Here is a 12,480-nt window from a genome sequence, read left to right as displayed (position 1 = left end):
CTTAATCAGCAAGGAAACGCGTAGGACGGGATTTCTGACATTTCTGATATGCTGCACATGGGCCTCAAAGTAAACAACGACCTTGTCAGGACTGTGACATGCCCATCTCCCACCTTATACATCCCTCAGTTCTCCCACAAGTGGGTCTTGAAATAAATGTTATGTCCATGGGTATATCCAGCAGGGGGGCCCGTTTGGAATGTTTGAGTTTTGATATTATTAATGAAGAATTTGCCCACATTTGCCCACGGGATACATTTTAGTGGAATATTCTGATAAATAAAACGAAGACGTTATGTTTATGTAAAACTGTGCGGGGATATCCAACCATTCAAAGCGCACCTTTGGTTTGTTTGGGGCGATGATATTAATAGGCGTGATGATACCTGAAACGAGTCTAGGCCGGCAGAAGATCCTGAATTGTAGCGTTATTGTCACCGCCACGCAATTTCTGTTATTTGACTTCCTATGAGCTGTGAACAGTCAACTTCCCGGAACGAGAAGAATAAGAACAAAACAAGAATAACCACAGCAGCAACAACCACAACCACAATGAAAATGAGTTTTTGCGAAAATGTTGCCAAAGCAATATTCATAGGATGTAACGGGAACGGATATCTCCCTACCGGAAGTATCGGCGTCCCTTGTCAGTAACGCTCATTTGAGGGATCCCGTTCCAGGCGTTCCGTAGCGAGAACGCACTGCCGAAGAGTTACTTTCGAATCATACTTGCTTATACTCTGATACTCTCTCACACACATTCGACAGGTAGGTCACACCTTCCTATTCTTTAGATTACAAAGTTTCTTGCATAGCCACTTCGTAGGTTACTAAAGCAGCTAACAATGCATTTGTAGATCACTCGGACATTATAATGATTAGCCTATTAGCCTATAGATATTTATACAGCCTTCGGTTTGGACCGAAAGCTATCAAACCAAAGTTTGACCATAATATATTCAACTAGGCTACTTGTCGTTCCTTACCACTAGGTCTAGTAAAAGGCTATAAGTCGGCTAATATGCCTTATGAGAATGACACGACTTGGAATATAGCCTACCTAATAATAATACATTTCATTTATTATTATTATTATTATTAGTAGTAGTAGTAGTAGTAGTAGTAGTAGTAGTAATTACCTGTAGTGTACCCAACTTTTTCTTTTGTAAAGAAGTTGTAATGTATGTTTGTGCATTACTATTTCTGTATGTCACTATTTATTAGTAAAACAATTTTTGAATACATCCCGAAAAAGGCAGTGCCTTCTTCAGAATCTATGTTTTTTTACCACCCTGTCTTTAAAACCCTTAGACACACCATCATGGGGCAGTGGAACTCTACCCCCTCTGAAATACACGAGGACGAGCCCTTCCTCCTGTACAAGGAGCAACTGCAGGTGAGCGACGCTCCAACTGCCCCCCCCCCCCTCCCCCTCCTCCCCCTCCTCCCCCTCCCCCTCCGCAAAGTCAACGCAGCAGAGATTCAGCGGCTGTTGTTTAAAGTCTTACACCCTGAGGCCAGAGAGCTTCACTTTTATTGCAGTTATCATTCCCTATTCACAAACGAGATTCTTCTTTCACAGCAAAACGCATTTCTGATATATGTCTACCTGGGAGCTTTAGAAGCAGGTGTTCCTGGGTGTCATTATGACCGTGTCGTTATTGGGCCCTCTAACGCGTTTATGTTGGTGGTCTCCCCGTCTTGGCCCTTCGCACCGTGTTGTAGTGTGAGTAATATTGGCCATCAACGGCCAATCAATGAGTTGGAGAATTGCGCCTTGGGTTTGTTCTTTGCGTCATCCGTTGGAGTTTTGTTGTATTATTGTTGGATTTTATTAATAACCAAAACGGTTTTAAATGTTTGTTTGCTTACTCAGGAAACAATGCTTTAATGGATGACCAGATGAGTCTCTGTTGTTGACTTAGTTTGTACCTACTGAATTCTATTTTCTGTAAATAACAACAACAATGAATATCTGATGAATTCATATTATGCATACCAGACTATACTATCGACCACCATCTCGGTTTCAACCATGTGACCTTTAATGAAAACCCTCATTGTATCTTGAGTGATGCTGTAATTGGGAGACATTAACGGGTAAAACAGCAGTCTTTTACAATCTATGACGTGTGTTAAGTATACAGTTGACCACTGTAATGCATTAAGATGTCAGGAAACCATCATTCCTTCACCATTCCTTCATCATTCCTTCATGCACGTCCTTTCAAATGATTCCGTGTCACAGAGCCAACCAGCCCCAATCTGTGGTTAGACAGCCTGAACCTATATTGTAGGCCTCCAGAATGATCCTTTATGCAGCCATCGCTCGGTGTGTGAGAAGCACGTCATTATAATTGAAAGTGAAAGAGCTATCGCAGCCTAATAACAGGGTGTGTTCTGTCTTCTATGATCTCTGATCTCACAAGGGGGGGGGGGGGCTATAAAAGGTGGTAGGCGGCAGATCTTTGATTAAGGCCGTTTTTCACTGGTTACTTTCCCTGCGTGCGATGTGGTGGTTTGTGGTTCTGCCCTGAGCTCCGCAGCGATGCGTTTTAAAGCTTTATTTACTGAGACTGTATGGCGACCCACGGGTCACCAGCGTGTCAAACTGCTGCATCAGGAGCCTGCAGAGGATCTTGCTTTCAATGCTCTTTACCTGAGCATTTATTCGGGTCGTTTTGCTTTTGTATCACATGACATTAAACTCAACGATAAACTGGTGTTGTAAGGTTTTTTTATACTGGGGATAATATTGTTGTGTATGTATCTGGGGACCCTGGACTGTCTAACCTCCTTCACTCGTCATTTGTATGAGAAGATGTTAAAGAAATGGAATTACACATTCATGTTCAAGACACGCCTATTTTGCACTGTGTTTATATTCAACAACCTCACAGAACCCTGTTTTTGACTGGGTCCTCGATGTTCTCCCAGTTTCTTCTAACTCTTACAATTAAACTCTCAAAGGGCTTCTCAGACTCAAATTCAATTGGATAATAAAATAATTATAAAGCAAGTTGGCAAAAGAAAGAAATCTTGAGAATTAGAATTTCAATTAGAATTTATGACAAACACAACACAAAGTTACATTCATGACACAGGAAACACAAAGTTCTATGCATTTATGACTCATGAAAAACACTGTTACATACATCTATGCTAGCTAATCACAACACAATAGTAAGTAAGGACCAACTATACTTTTTTAAGGGCGGAGCATACTATCGCTAAGCAAAGGAGGAAGCACACCCACAGGACCTGTTCTCCCACCTAAACCAGTTTGGACGTCTCCTCTAAACTTGATCTGTTATTATGGTTTCTCAGAAGGTAGCCATCATGCTTCATGACCATGAACCATTTTTACAGGGGATCTCTACCTTCCATCATCCACACATCTCATTCTTTGTTATTTTCTTTGCTTTCTCATCCTCATCTGTTACTTCTTATTGACCAGAGAAAATCTATCTCTGGTCAGATGACTCATTGACTTAAAAAAAAATTGGCAGAGTGTGTGCGTGTCTGTACGTGTGTGTGTTTGCTTGGGTGTGTGTATGTCGGCTCCGGCTCTCGGTGTCCACCGAGAGCTGGAATCAGGGTCTGTCTCATCTTCTCCCTTTTGCATTAGTGAAGGCTTGGGTCCACATGATGTAATCATAACAATATCCCTCCTGCTTCACGTCAGCCTCTGGACCTGTTGCAGAGGCTCCTAACACCACCACACCTGACGGGAAATGTATTTAGCACATACTCCCAAATACATTTCCCCTGAAAACATTCTCTCCATCACCATCCCAGTCCACTTCCAATTCTCTTTTCTTGGTTGTTTGTATCGCTAATGCTACAGTGGGGGGAACAGGTTTGTCTTTGTGTCAGTATGTGTGTTTGTGTGTGTCTGTGTAGGTGTGTCTGTGTAGGTGTATGTGTGTGTCTATGTAGGTTTGTGTGTGTGTGTGTGTGTGTGTGTGTGTGTGTGTGTGTGTGTGTGTGTGTGTGTGTGTGTGTGTGTGTCTCAGTGTGTGTGTTGGCGCAGGTATGCGACTGATTATGGAATCTTTAGAGTGATTCTATTGATTTCAAGTGTCTTGTTTTTCTTGTTTTTATCACTTATGACTCGTTAAGCATTTATGTTGGCTAGTGGCCACCTATAGCTACACACTTGTTCCCTGCAGGGGGCAATCGGTAAAATCACCATATTGTTGTTAATTAGTAGCATCCAGTTTAAGTATGGTTTTTATGGTAGAATTATCAAAGAATGAAGGCGTTGCCATGAAGGTTTGAAACCGGTTCTGTAGCTAGCCCCTGCGTCACTGGCCTGCCTGATCTCTGAGTATAGTTTCACTTTCAGTTTGAATGGAACCGACGGTTTCCTCTCTGACACGCTGCCTTTTGACCAGAACAAAGCCGCGTTTGTTTTGTCCTTTTTTTTCTTCATCCCTGAATGTCACTCATTTGTGTATCTCAGTTGATATGTGTATGCGTGAGTGTTATCGTGCCTGCGCGTGTGTGTCTAATGAGGTCGTGCCGGAAAAAGAGTAGACAATGGTGGCTCACCTCGACCCGGCTGGGCTCAACCTGAATGAAAGGAGAGCATCGTCATAATTAGGATATTTAAAATGTTATCATAAAAAAATATGTATTTATTGTTATTGTTATTGTATTTATTTCTAGGCCAGTAAAATTCACATGTGTGTGTGTTTGTTTGTGTACGTGTTTGTGTGTGGATGTGTGTATGTGTGTGTGTGCCACGTACCTATGCGTGTGTTGTGTATGTGTGTGTATTTGTATGTGTATGTGCATTTTTATGTGACCGTATGTGTTCAAGTACGTGTACATATACTCGTGTGTGTGCAATGTACGTGTGTGGGTTTGTCCATGTATGTGTGTAATTGTGTGTTTTTGTGTGTGTCTATCCGTGTGTGCGTTTACAGCAGGAGCGAATGATGGAGCTGCAGAACCAGTGGTTGGAGCGGACAAATGCCATGGAGATAGCCTGGTCCAGGGAGTTCGTCAGATACTACGGAGCCTTCTGCGCAGTCTCCACTGTGGGGCTCTGTGTGGGGTGCGGCTGGTTATATCACACTCACACATGGGATGAAATAGCTTTAATAGCATAAATAGCACAACAAGGAATCCTACTTCTCTTAACAATACATTACTTAACATAATTTATAGCATCAAAATAAATTATTCCCCCCCCCCCTCTCTCTCTCTCTCTCTCTCTCTCTCTCTCTCTCTCTCTCTCTCTCTCTCTCTCTCTCTCTCTCTCTCTCTCTCTCTCTCTCTCTCTCTCTCTCTCTCTCTCTCTCTCTCTCTCTCTCTCTCTCTCTCTCTCTCTCTCACACACACACACACACACACACACACATACACATACACATACACATACACACACACACACACACACACACACACACACACACACACACACACACACACACACACTCATCTGGAATCCAGGAGGCAATCTGCTACAGAGACTTCCTTTCCTCCACCCGCCCATTTGAACAACTATAAGGCGAATTTTAAATGTGTGTGTATAACGTTGTATCAGAGGTATTGTTCAGCAGGTTGATATTAAGCCTGCAATATCTTAATACCACTAATACGTTTTTCTCAGTCGCTTTGGTACATTTCTCAGATTAGAATTGAAATTTGCAAAACAGTAAGTGCATTTCTCAAAACAATTCGTACAAATAGCAAAACACCATGGATTTCATTGCTCAAAATCCTTAGTTTGTTTCTCAAAAGTGACAAACTCCTTGTGTCATTGTGTACGGATAAGACAGTCAAATTGCTTAGTCATGTTGTCAATATACCGGTAACAGTGTACTCTGGAGGGATGTTCTGATGTAAGCTATGGCTAAAGTTTTGAAGACAATTATTGTAAATTGTAAGTTACACCTTAGTGTATGTGGGAGATTGATTGCAAGAGACTGGACAAGATACACATTTACTCTTTGACTGTTTGTACTGTAATTTGTTGACAGACCATGTCATTGCTAGAAATGTGAACATAGGAAAATCTGCTTAGGGTAAACGTTTGCATGCATTGCTGTAGGAATTACAGTGCAGTCTTCCTACACCTCCTGACGTCCCCGTCTGATGGGCAACAAATTCTCAGGGAGCCTCACTCCTCTTCCTCTTCTTCTTCTCTCTGGCTGTTGACCCTGTCCAATTCCTTGTCTTTCCATTGTCAGAAAATGTAACATTGTGTTGTGTTGTGCTCCACCTATATGTATACTTGCCAGTTCATGGTTCAGGAGATCCACCAAAGTCAAGATTCACCTGGTAGCAATTTACCAATTCAGGACAGATTTAGAAAAAAAGTCTAATGGAAATGTATATAAATATGCTTGACATATTATGATAACTTGTTCTACCATTTTGCATGCAAAGACTTATGCAATGAACTAATTCCTAAATGTTGTGGGGGTGAGACTATTCAATAGAGACCCATTACAATACATTTTGTACGTAGGAAAGAGCAGAGAATTGTGCATAATCATTTGCATGAATGTACCAAAGCATTTGCAACTTGTTCAAAGAAATGAGAAACTGCTTTTTTGATGTGCACAAGTGACACAATGTTGTGAAGATTGAACAGGTAGTGTTGAGAAATTCAATTCTGATCTGAGAAATGTACCAAAGCATCTGAGAAAAACTGTAATACCACTAATACTTAATAGTGATACTTAATATCACTATTAAATATTAAGTGTTCTTTGTTACTTTTTTGCAAGGTTACAGATGCCTGTAATTCAAGCATTCCATAGCCATTATGGACTTGTAAGCATTGTCCTCAAATGCACAAGTAAACTTGAAACAAAAAAACGTATTTTAGGTGGACGATTTAGCTGCTAAACCTAGCATTCAGTCAGAGACGTGTTGTCTCACCATTTTTAATGACCAATCACTTACACCTGAGTAACTAAGGTATGAGACGGCCATTCAGGACTGAGGGAGTGCGTTGTTGTTTCGACTTGGCAGTGCCTTTCAGAGGAGGAGGCTGGTCCTGCTGGCGCCACTGGTCCCCCTGGGTTGCGTGCTGACCTACCAGCTGGACCAGGTCTACGGCACCCTGCGGGGTCGGGTCAGAGGTGAGACCGCTCCCTCGGTCCTCCTACCACGGGTGTGAGTGGACGAGGTGTACAACACCGTTAAACACTTAGATAGTGTTTAGCGGTGTTGTGAAAGCCGTGCATCAGAAGTTATTTGTCCCTTTAGCTCTTCAGAGCCCAGATTAAAAATGGTTGTGAGTTCGATGCCCCCTTTGTCGGCGTCTACGACAACAGGGGTTATTGCGAGGATTGTACGAGCAATGAAGACAACCTCTAGACTGCACCACCCCGGTCGTGGTGTCGGCTACGCTACATTCAACCGAGATTAAAAGATTTGGCTGGTTTGTTAAGACCCCAGGGTAATGGTCTAGGTCCAGATGATGGACATGATTTTTATGGATGTGGATTTGTTTGTTTGTGGGAATTATTGGAGAAGCTGCCCACAGGGCAGTCTGTATGTGCTTACTTTGATTGGATCAAACAAAGACACAGCTATGAGGGCTGCCAAACAATCTTTGGGAGTATAATGGATGTCAATGGGTCACCAACTGCCCAATTTCTGAACTTACGTACACCGCGAGATGGGGTGGGTTGGCCAAAATCATAGAGAATGTCAACGACTAACCTTGGGTCTTATTCAAATCCTTTCACTTACGGTAGCTTATCGTCCTGACAGAATCTCTTGCAGAAGCGTTTTCAAGTCATCGCTGAGCTCATACTCCCGCGGGCGCCCACCAGTGTACAGCAAGGTGGGTGCAATATGCACGATTATCTTAAACATCGTGCTGTGGCTACTTTTCTTCGAGATTCTACGATTCCTATGAAACATGATTGCAACATTATCCAAAGAGATGTAAACGGCCACATCCCGGTTGCTAAATCGACCCACGTTTTCTGTACAAAAATGTATCCGGTGCGAGTCCGATACCTAAATGTGTGTGTGAATCTGTAACCAGGCTGAGGCGGTCGTGAGCACAATGTGGCTTTTTTGTAAACGGAAGCGTTTTTGAATCTATATATAATCCAAATCCCAATCATGGTAGAAACCTTAAAGGTGACTAACACTCACACCAGGTGTGAGTGTGATTAGCCGTTGCAAGCCGTTTAGAAAATCGGCCTCTTCTGACATCACAAGTGGGCGTGTCCACCTAGATGAATGACGGTTAATCACACTCACACCTGGTGGTATAATATGTCACCTTTAATGTCAAATGTTACGCAGTCTTGTAAAAGGAGCACTTACGAGGAGAGCTGTTTAAAAGCAGAGTCACTATTGGAACTCCACTGAAGTAATGCAGCAGGTTGTGAGATAACTTCCTGCATTGTCTCTCCAGTGGAGGCAGAGAGACTCATGGGGTCAGAGCGAGCCAAACTGGGCCCACCAGGAGGGCACCTGACCTTCCAGGCCCTAGAGGACATCCGTAAGGCCAGACCCAACGCACTCCGTGCATGGCCTATCCCTCATGATCACCCTCTCCGAATTCAGAAGAATCTGCCCACGCCACGACTTGATGCTAAAGATCCTGATGTCAGTTGCGGCCATTTTACTAAATAATCGTCTGATGTCAGTTGCGGCCATTTTACCAAATAATCGTCTGATGTCGTCTGGCATCGTAAAGAATAACCACTCTTATGTTTTACATTTGCACTATCAAACTCAAATAAATAAGCAATAAAATATATTTTCCAGTTATTAATGATGGTGTTTGTGATTATTTTTGCACTACGCAATGTTTGCATTTGACTTAAAATCCGTGTTTTCCCCATTGGAAACCATTAACTGATTAAACTCTTCTGTCGTTTACGTTCTGTGAACGAGGTTCACGCCGAGAAAAGGGGCAACACAGGAATGGTCCAGTCCATTCATAATAGAGGGATGAGGAATCTTCCAATGTGTCCGGAAAGGGGGCGGAGAACGGGAGGAGGGGGTCGTTAGAAGAAGAGCATCTCCAAAGCATGCAATATCATTTAACCCCTGAGGGACCCTCTGGGGTTAAAGGGTGGTCTACCAATACATCTACCAGTCGTCCAATATCCATGACCTGGGGACCGCCTGCTACATATGGAGACTTAAAATTGTCCATTGATCCATTGAAAGTTTGATTGTGGTCTTATCTGTGTTTGTGAGGGTAATTATTATGGCAAGCTGCAGGTGTACCTGTGTGTGTGTGTGTGTGTGTGTGTGTGTGTGTGTGTGTGTGTGTGTGTGTGTGTGTGTGTGTGTGTGTGTGTGTGTGTGTGTGTGTGTGTGTGTGTGTGTGTGTGTGTGTGTGTGTGTGTAAGGTTGGGGGCTTAGGCAGATGAGGAGACCATGACTCATTGATGGCTAGTTGGGGTGGCTATATAAGGACTCATTCCCCAGAAGGACGCAAGAAGAGAAAACCAAAGTCTCCTATTAGACGCACTGGCAGAATACTCACTAGTTCAGTGCCCGACACCGCTGCGAGTTGACGCAAACTCACTGAAACCAACGAGATTTCTTCTTCAGTTCAAAAAGAATTACCATAGTTACAGCGAGAGAAAGGAGAAAAGGCGCTCATACGACTTTGTTATTCCGTTCGTGTTGGGGAGAAGCAGGAAAGTCTCACCGTCGAGCATATTACGCTGAAAAAAGTTGAGGAAGAAGAGGATGCTTCTGAGAGTGGCCGTGGCGGCGGTGCTGGTGCTGGTGTGTGTGTGCAGCGGGGCGGCGAACGGGCTGCTGGTCCCCCGGGACTACGGGGTGAAGCTCTGCGGGAGGGAGTTTATCAGAGCCGTCATATTCACATGCGGCGGCTCCCGCTGGAAGCGCTCCTTAGACGACCACTTGGGTGAGTTCTCCTTTATTAAGCTTTAATGATTTTTATTTTGTAACCTCTCTGTGTTCAGAAACGTAGGCCTAATACATGTTTGCCGTTATTTGTAGGCTATGTTTTTTTTATCTAACTTGTTTGCGATTTGTCTGAAACGCAAAGACTTTTAAGAGGAATAGGCCTAGAAGATACAGTAGAAGTTAATTCACCGAAATGGAGATGCCGACTGCATTTTGGCCAGAACCTTTTTATTTCTTCCAGGACTACGGACAGCTCCGTTGTAGTTTGGGTCTGTATTTAAAAGCCCCTCTCTCTCTCTCTCTCTCTCTCTCTCTCTCTCTCTCTCTCTCTCTCTCTCTCTCTCTCTCTCTCTCTCTCTCTCTCTCTCTCTCTCTCTCTCTCTCTCTCTTCCCCCCCCCCCCCCCCCCCCCCCCCCAAACAGACCCCTTCCAGAGGAACTACTACAGTGACGTCCCACAAGAAGAAGCCAACCAACCAAGCTGGCAGAACAATTACGCTAAAGTAATAGAGGTCGTCCCGTACCCCCACCCACCCCCCAGCTTCAGCGACACGTTGGCCGACCTGCTGGCTGCGTTCGGGCGGGACGCCGGGGGCCCGGTGCGCGCGCAGGACCCTCTGGGGGATTTTCACCTGTCCATGACGTCAGAGCAGCAGGGAAAACAATCGAGCGTCGAGTGGCCCCAAGCCTCCTCCTCATCGAGGAGGAAGAGGAACTTTTCTCTTGGCGTTGCCGGGATGTGCTGCAACCTGGGCTGCACCAAGAACGACATAGGACACCTGTGCTGAGGATGGGACGGGGAGCGGGTCGGGGAGGGGGACGGAGAGGGGGAGGGAGAGGCTTGGGGAGGAACGGAGCGTGTTGGGATGAAGCAGGACATTGTCCTTTGAGTCAATGTGCAACTCTCCTCGATTACTGTGTTTCAATGACCGTGTTATATACAACAATTCAAAAGCTCATGCATTGGGGGACCAAAGGAAAATAAGCCCGTGTAGGCTAATTGTCTAGATAAACGGAATTATATTTTCATTTGTCCTTACTGTTGCAATATGATGATGAGTTACCGATAGCTACTATTGATTTATTGGAGAATCGTAGGCATATATTTTCTGATATGAAGTTGTTTATGATTTACAGTCCACCCATAGTTTCACTGGTGTGTTCAACGAATTACCTGCAACGGTACAAATATTGAATAAAAATATTGCTAAACAAATCAACGACTCTGGAAAAGTATGTGCATTTGGACATTGTGTGTATTCATATCGTAAAAATCCGATTAAATTTGATCATCAGTGCGCCACCCCACAATTTTTTGTGTTATTTTCGGACGGGAATGTTGTTGAAAACCTTTACCACACAGACATCTTAATCTCACCCCGCAGTGAGTAAACGAGAGCTATAAACACGTTGGCAATACTGTATGCATCCTCCCGGCATGAACATTAAGTTGTGAATTAATCCAGAACACATTGACATATGCCTACATAGCCATACAGTCAGGGACTGTACGTCATGGGCCCCAGAGCTCTGGTCCGTGTGGGCCCCTGGTCTCCACAGACCAGACACGTCAGGGAAAACATAGTTAATAATTTTAATGATCTTCAAATATTACGTTTGCAATTTAAGAAATAATAAAAAAAATCAAAATCCCATCCCAAACGTTCATTTCAGGGAGAATTGTTCGTTGTTTGTCTCAAAAAGTGTAAAAAAAAGGAACATGTCATCGACATCAAAAGAGAACATTTTTAATACAATAATAACATTGCCACCATTCAAACTGTGGGAGTGTGTGTGGACGATGGCTGGTTGAATCAGCCTCACCTGGCTGAGTCTGATTGGACTCTGGGGCTGGGTGAGGCTGCACACCTGTTGCACATAGAGTAATCAGTGTGCACAGGTTAAACCAGCCAACAACACACACACTCAGGAAGTCCTCCTGGCAGCGGAGCACCTTTGCAATGTTCATTTGCTACACAAATCAACCAATATAACAGCACACAGCAACACTGAAAAGAACATCAACAATGGCCTATACCTAATAGTCCCAATACTATTAGGCCAATAGGCTTCCTACTATGCTATTGGAACAAAGCTGGAGGGCAAATGTAATCCTTTGACAGTGTGAGCCTTGTAAACAACCGCTTAGCATTCATTCACATTCAGCATGTTGACATGACTCAATGCTTGGTAATGCTCGCTATATAGCTAAAGCTATAGCTCTTTATTTTAGAAGCTGTTACCATAATCTCTTGTGGAATAAATTCCACATCGATATCATACGTTGATTTTGCACGAGATGATGAAGGATTGATAAAATAATTAATAAACATTCCACAATCTTTTTATCACATTTCCATGAAATAATGATATTAAAACCTTAGAAAAAGATACCATCGCTTTTCGATTCACAACATAAAAATACTGCCGGCATTGCAAAATTCGTTGAGGCTTACAAAGACAATATAATATTTTCAATATTTTCCAATGCATTAGGACATGTATTACTACTCACTGCTGTTTAGACTTCTGTCTCTTCACCTTTGACCTTTTTGAGCCCACCATTATAATACACATTCATCAGTCAGACTGATGTTATAATTCTGCA

The 12,480-nt window shown here is 43.3% G+C and overlaps 2 protein-coding genes across 7 annotated transcripts; both read left to right on the top strand.

The window, feature by feature from the left end:
* Positions 1–656: 656 nt before the first annotated feature.
* Positions 657–8,758, top strand: plgrkt (plasminogen receptor, C-terminal lysine transmembrane protein). 6 transcript variants are annotated; one of them, XM_030355417.1, is made up of 6 exons: positions 657–768; positions 1,312–1,396; positions 4,932–5,062; positions 6,991–7,134; positions 7,738–7,810; positions 8,396–8,758. In XM_030355417.1, the coding sequence occupies exons 2-6, from the start codon at positions 1,322–1,324 to the stop codon at positions 8,456–8,458; spliced, it is 486 nt and encodes a 161-aa protein (XP_030211277.1). In that variant the 5' UTR covers positions 657–768; positions 1,312–1,321; the 3' UTR covers positions 8,459–8,758. The 6 variants fall into 6 exon arrangements, with proteins under 6 accessions (XP_030211277.1, XP_030211280.1, XP_030211275.1 ...); XM_030355420.1 differs by having other exon boundaries at positions 6,991–7,100; positions 8,396–8,619; XM_030355415.1 differs by lacking the exon at positions 7,738–7,810 and having other exon boundaries at positions 6,991–7,100.
* A 603-nt stretch (positions 8,759–9,361) lies between these two features.
* On the top strand, positions 9,362–11,587 carry rln1 (relaxin 1). The gene is made up of 2 exons (XM_030353644.1): positions 9,362–9,871; positions 10,296–11,587. The coding sequence occupies exons 1-2, from the start codon at positions 9,691–9,693 to the stop codon at positions 10,658–10,660; spliced, it is 546 nt and encodes a 181-aa protein (XP_030209504.1). The 5' UTR covers positions 9,362–9,690; the 3' UTR covers positions 10,661–11,587.
* Positions 11,588–12,480: the final 893 nt, after the last annotated feature.

This window comes from Gadus morhua, chromosome 4 (assembly GCF_902167405.1).
Source record: "Gadus morhua chromosome 4, gadMor3.0, whole genome shotgun sequence".
NCBI classification, from domain to species: Eukaryota; Metazoa; Chordata; class Actinopteri; order Gadiformes; family Gadidae; genus Gadus; species Gadus morhua.
The sequence above is the reverse complement of the archived record's forward strand: the minus strand, read 5'-3'. Positions and strand labels throughout refer to the sequence as shown.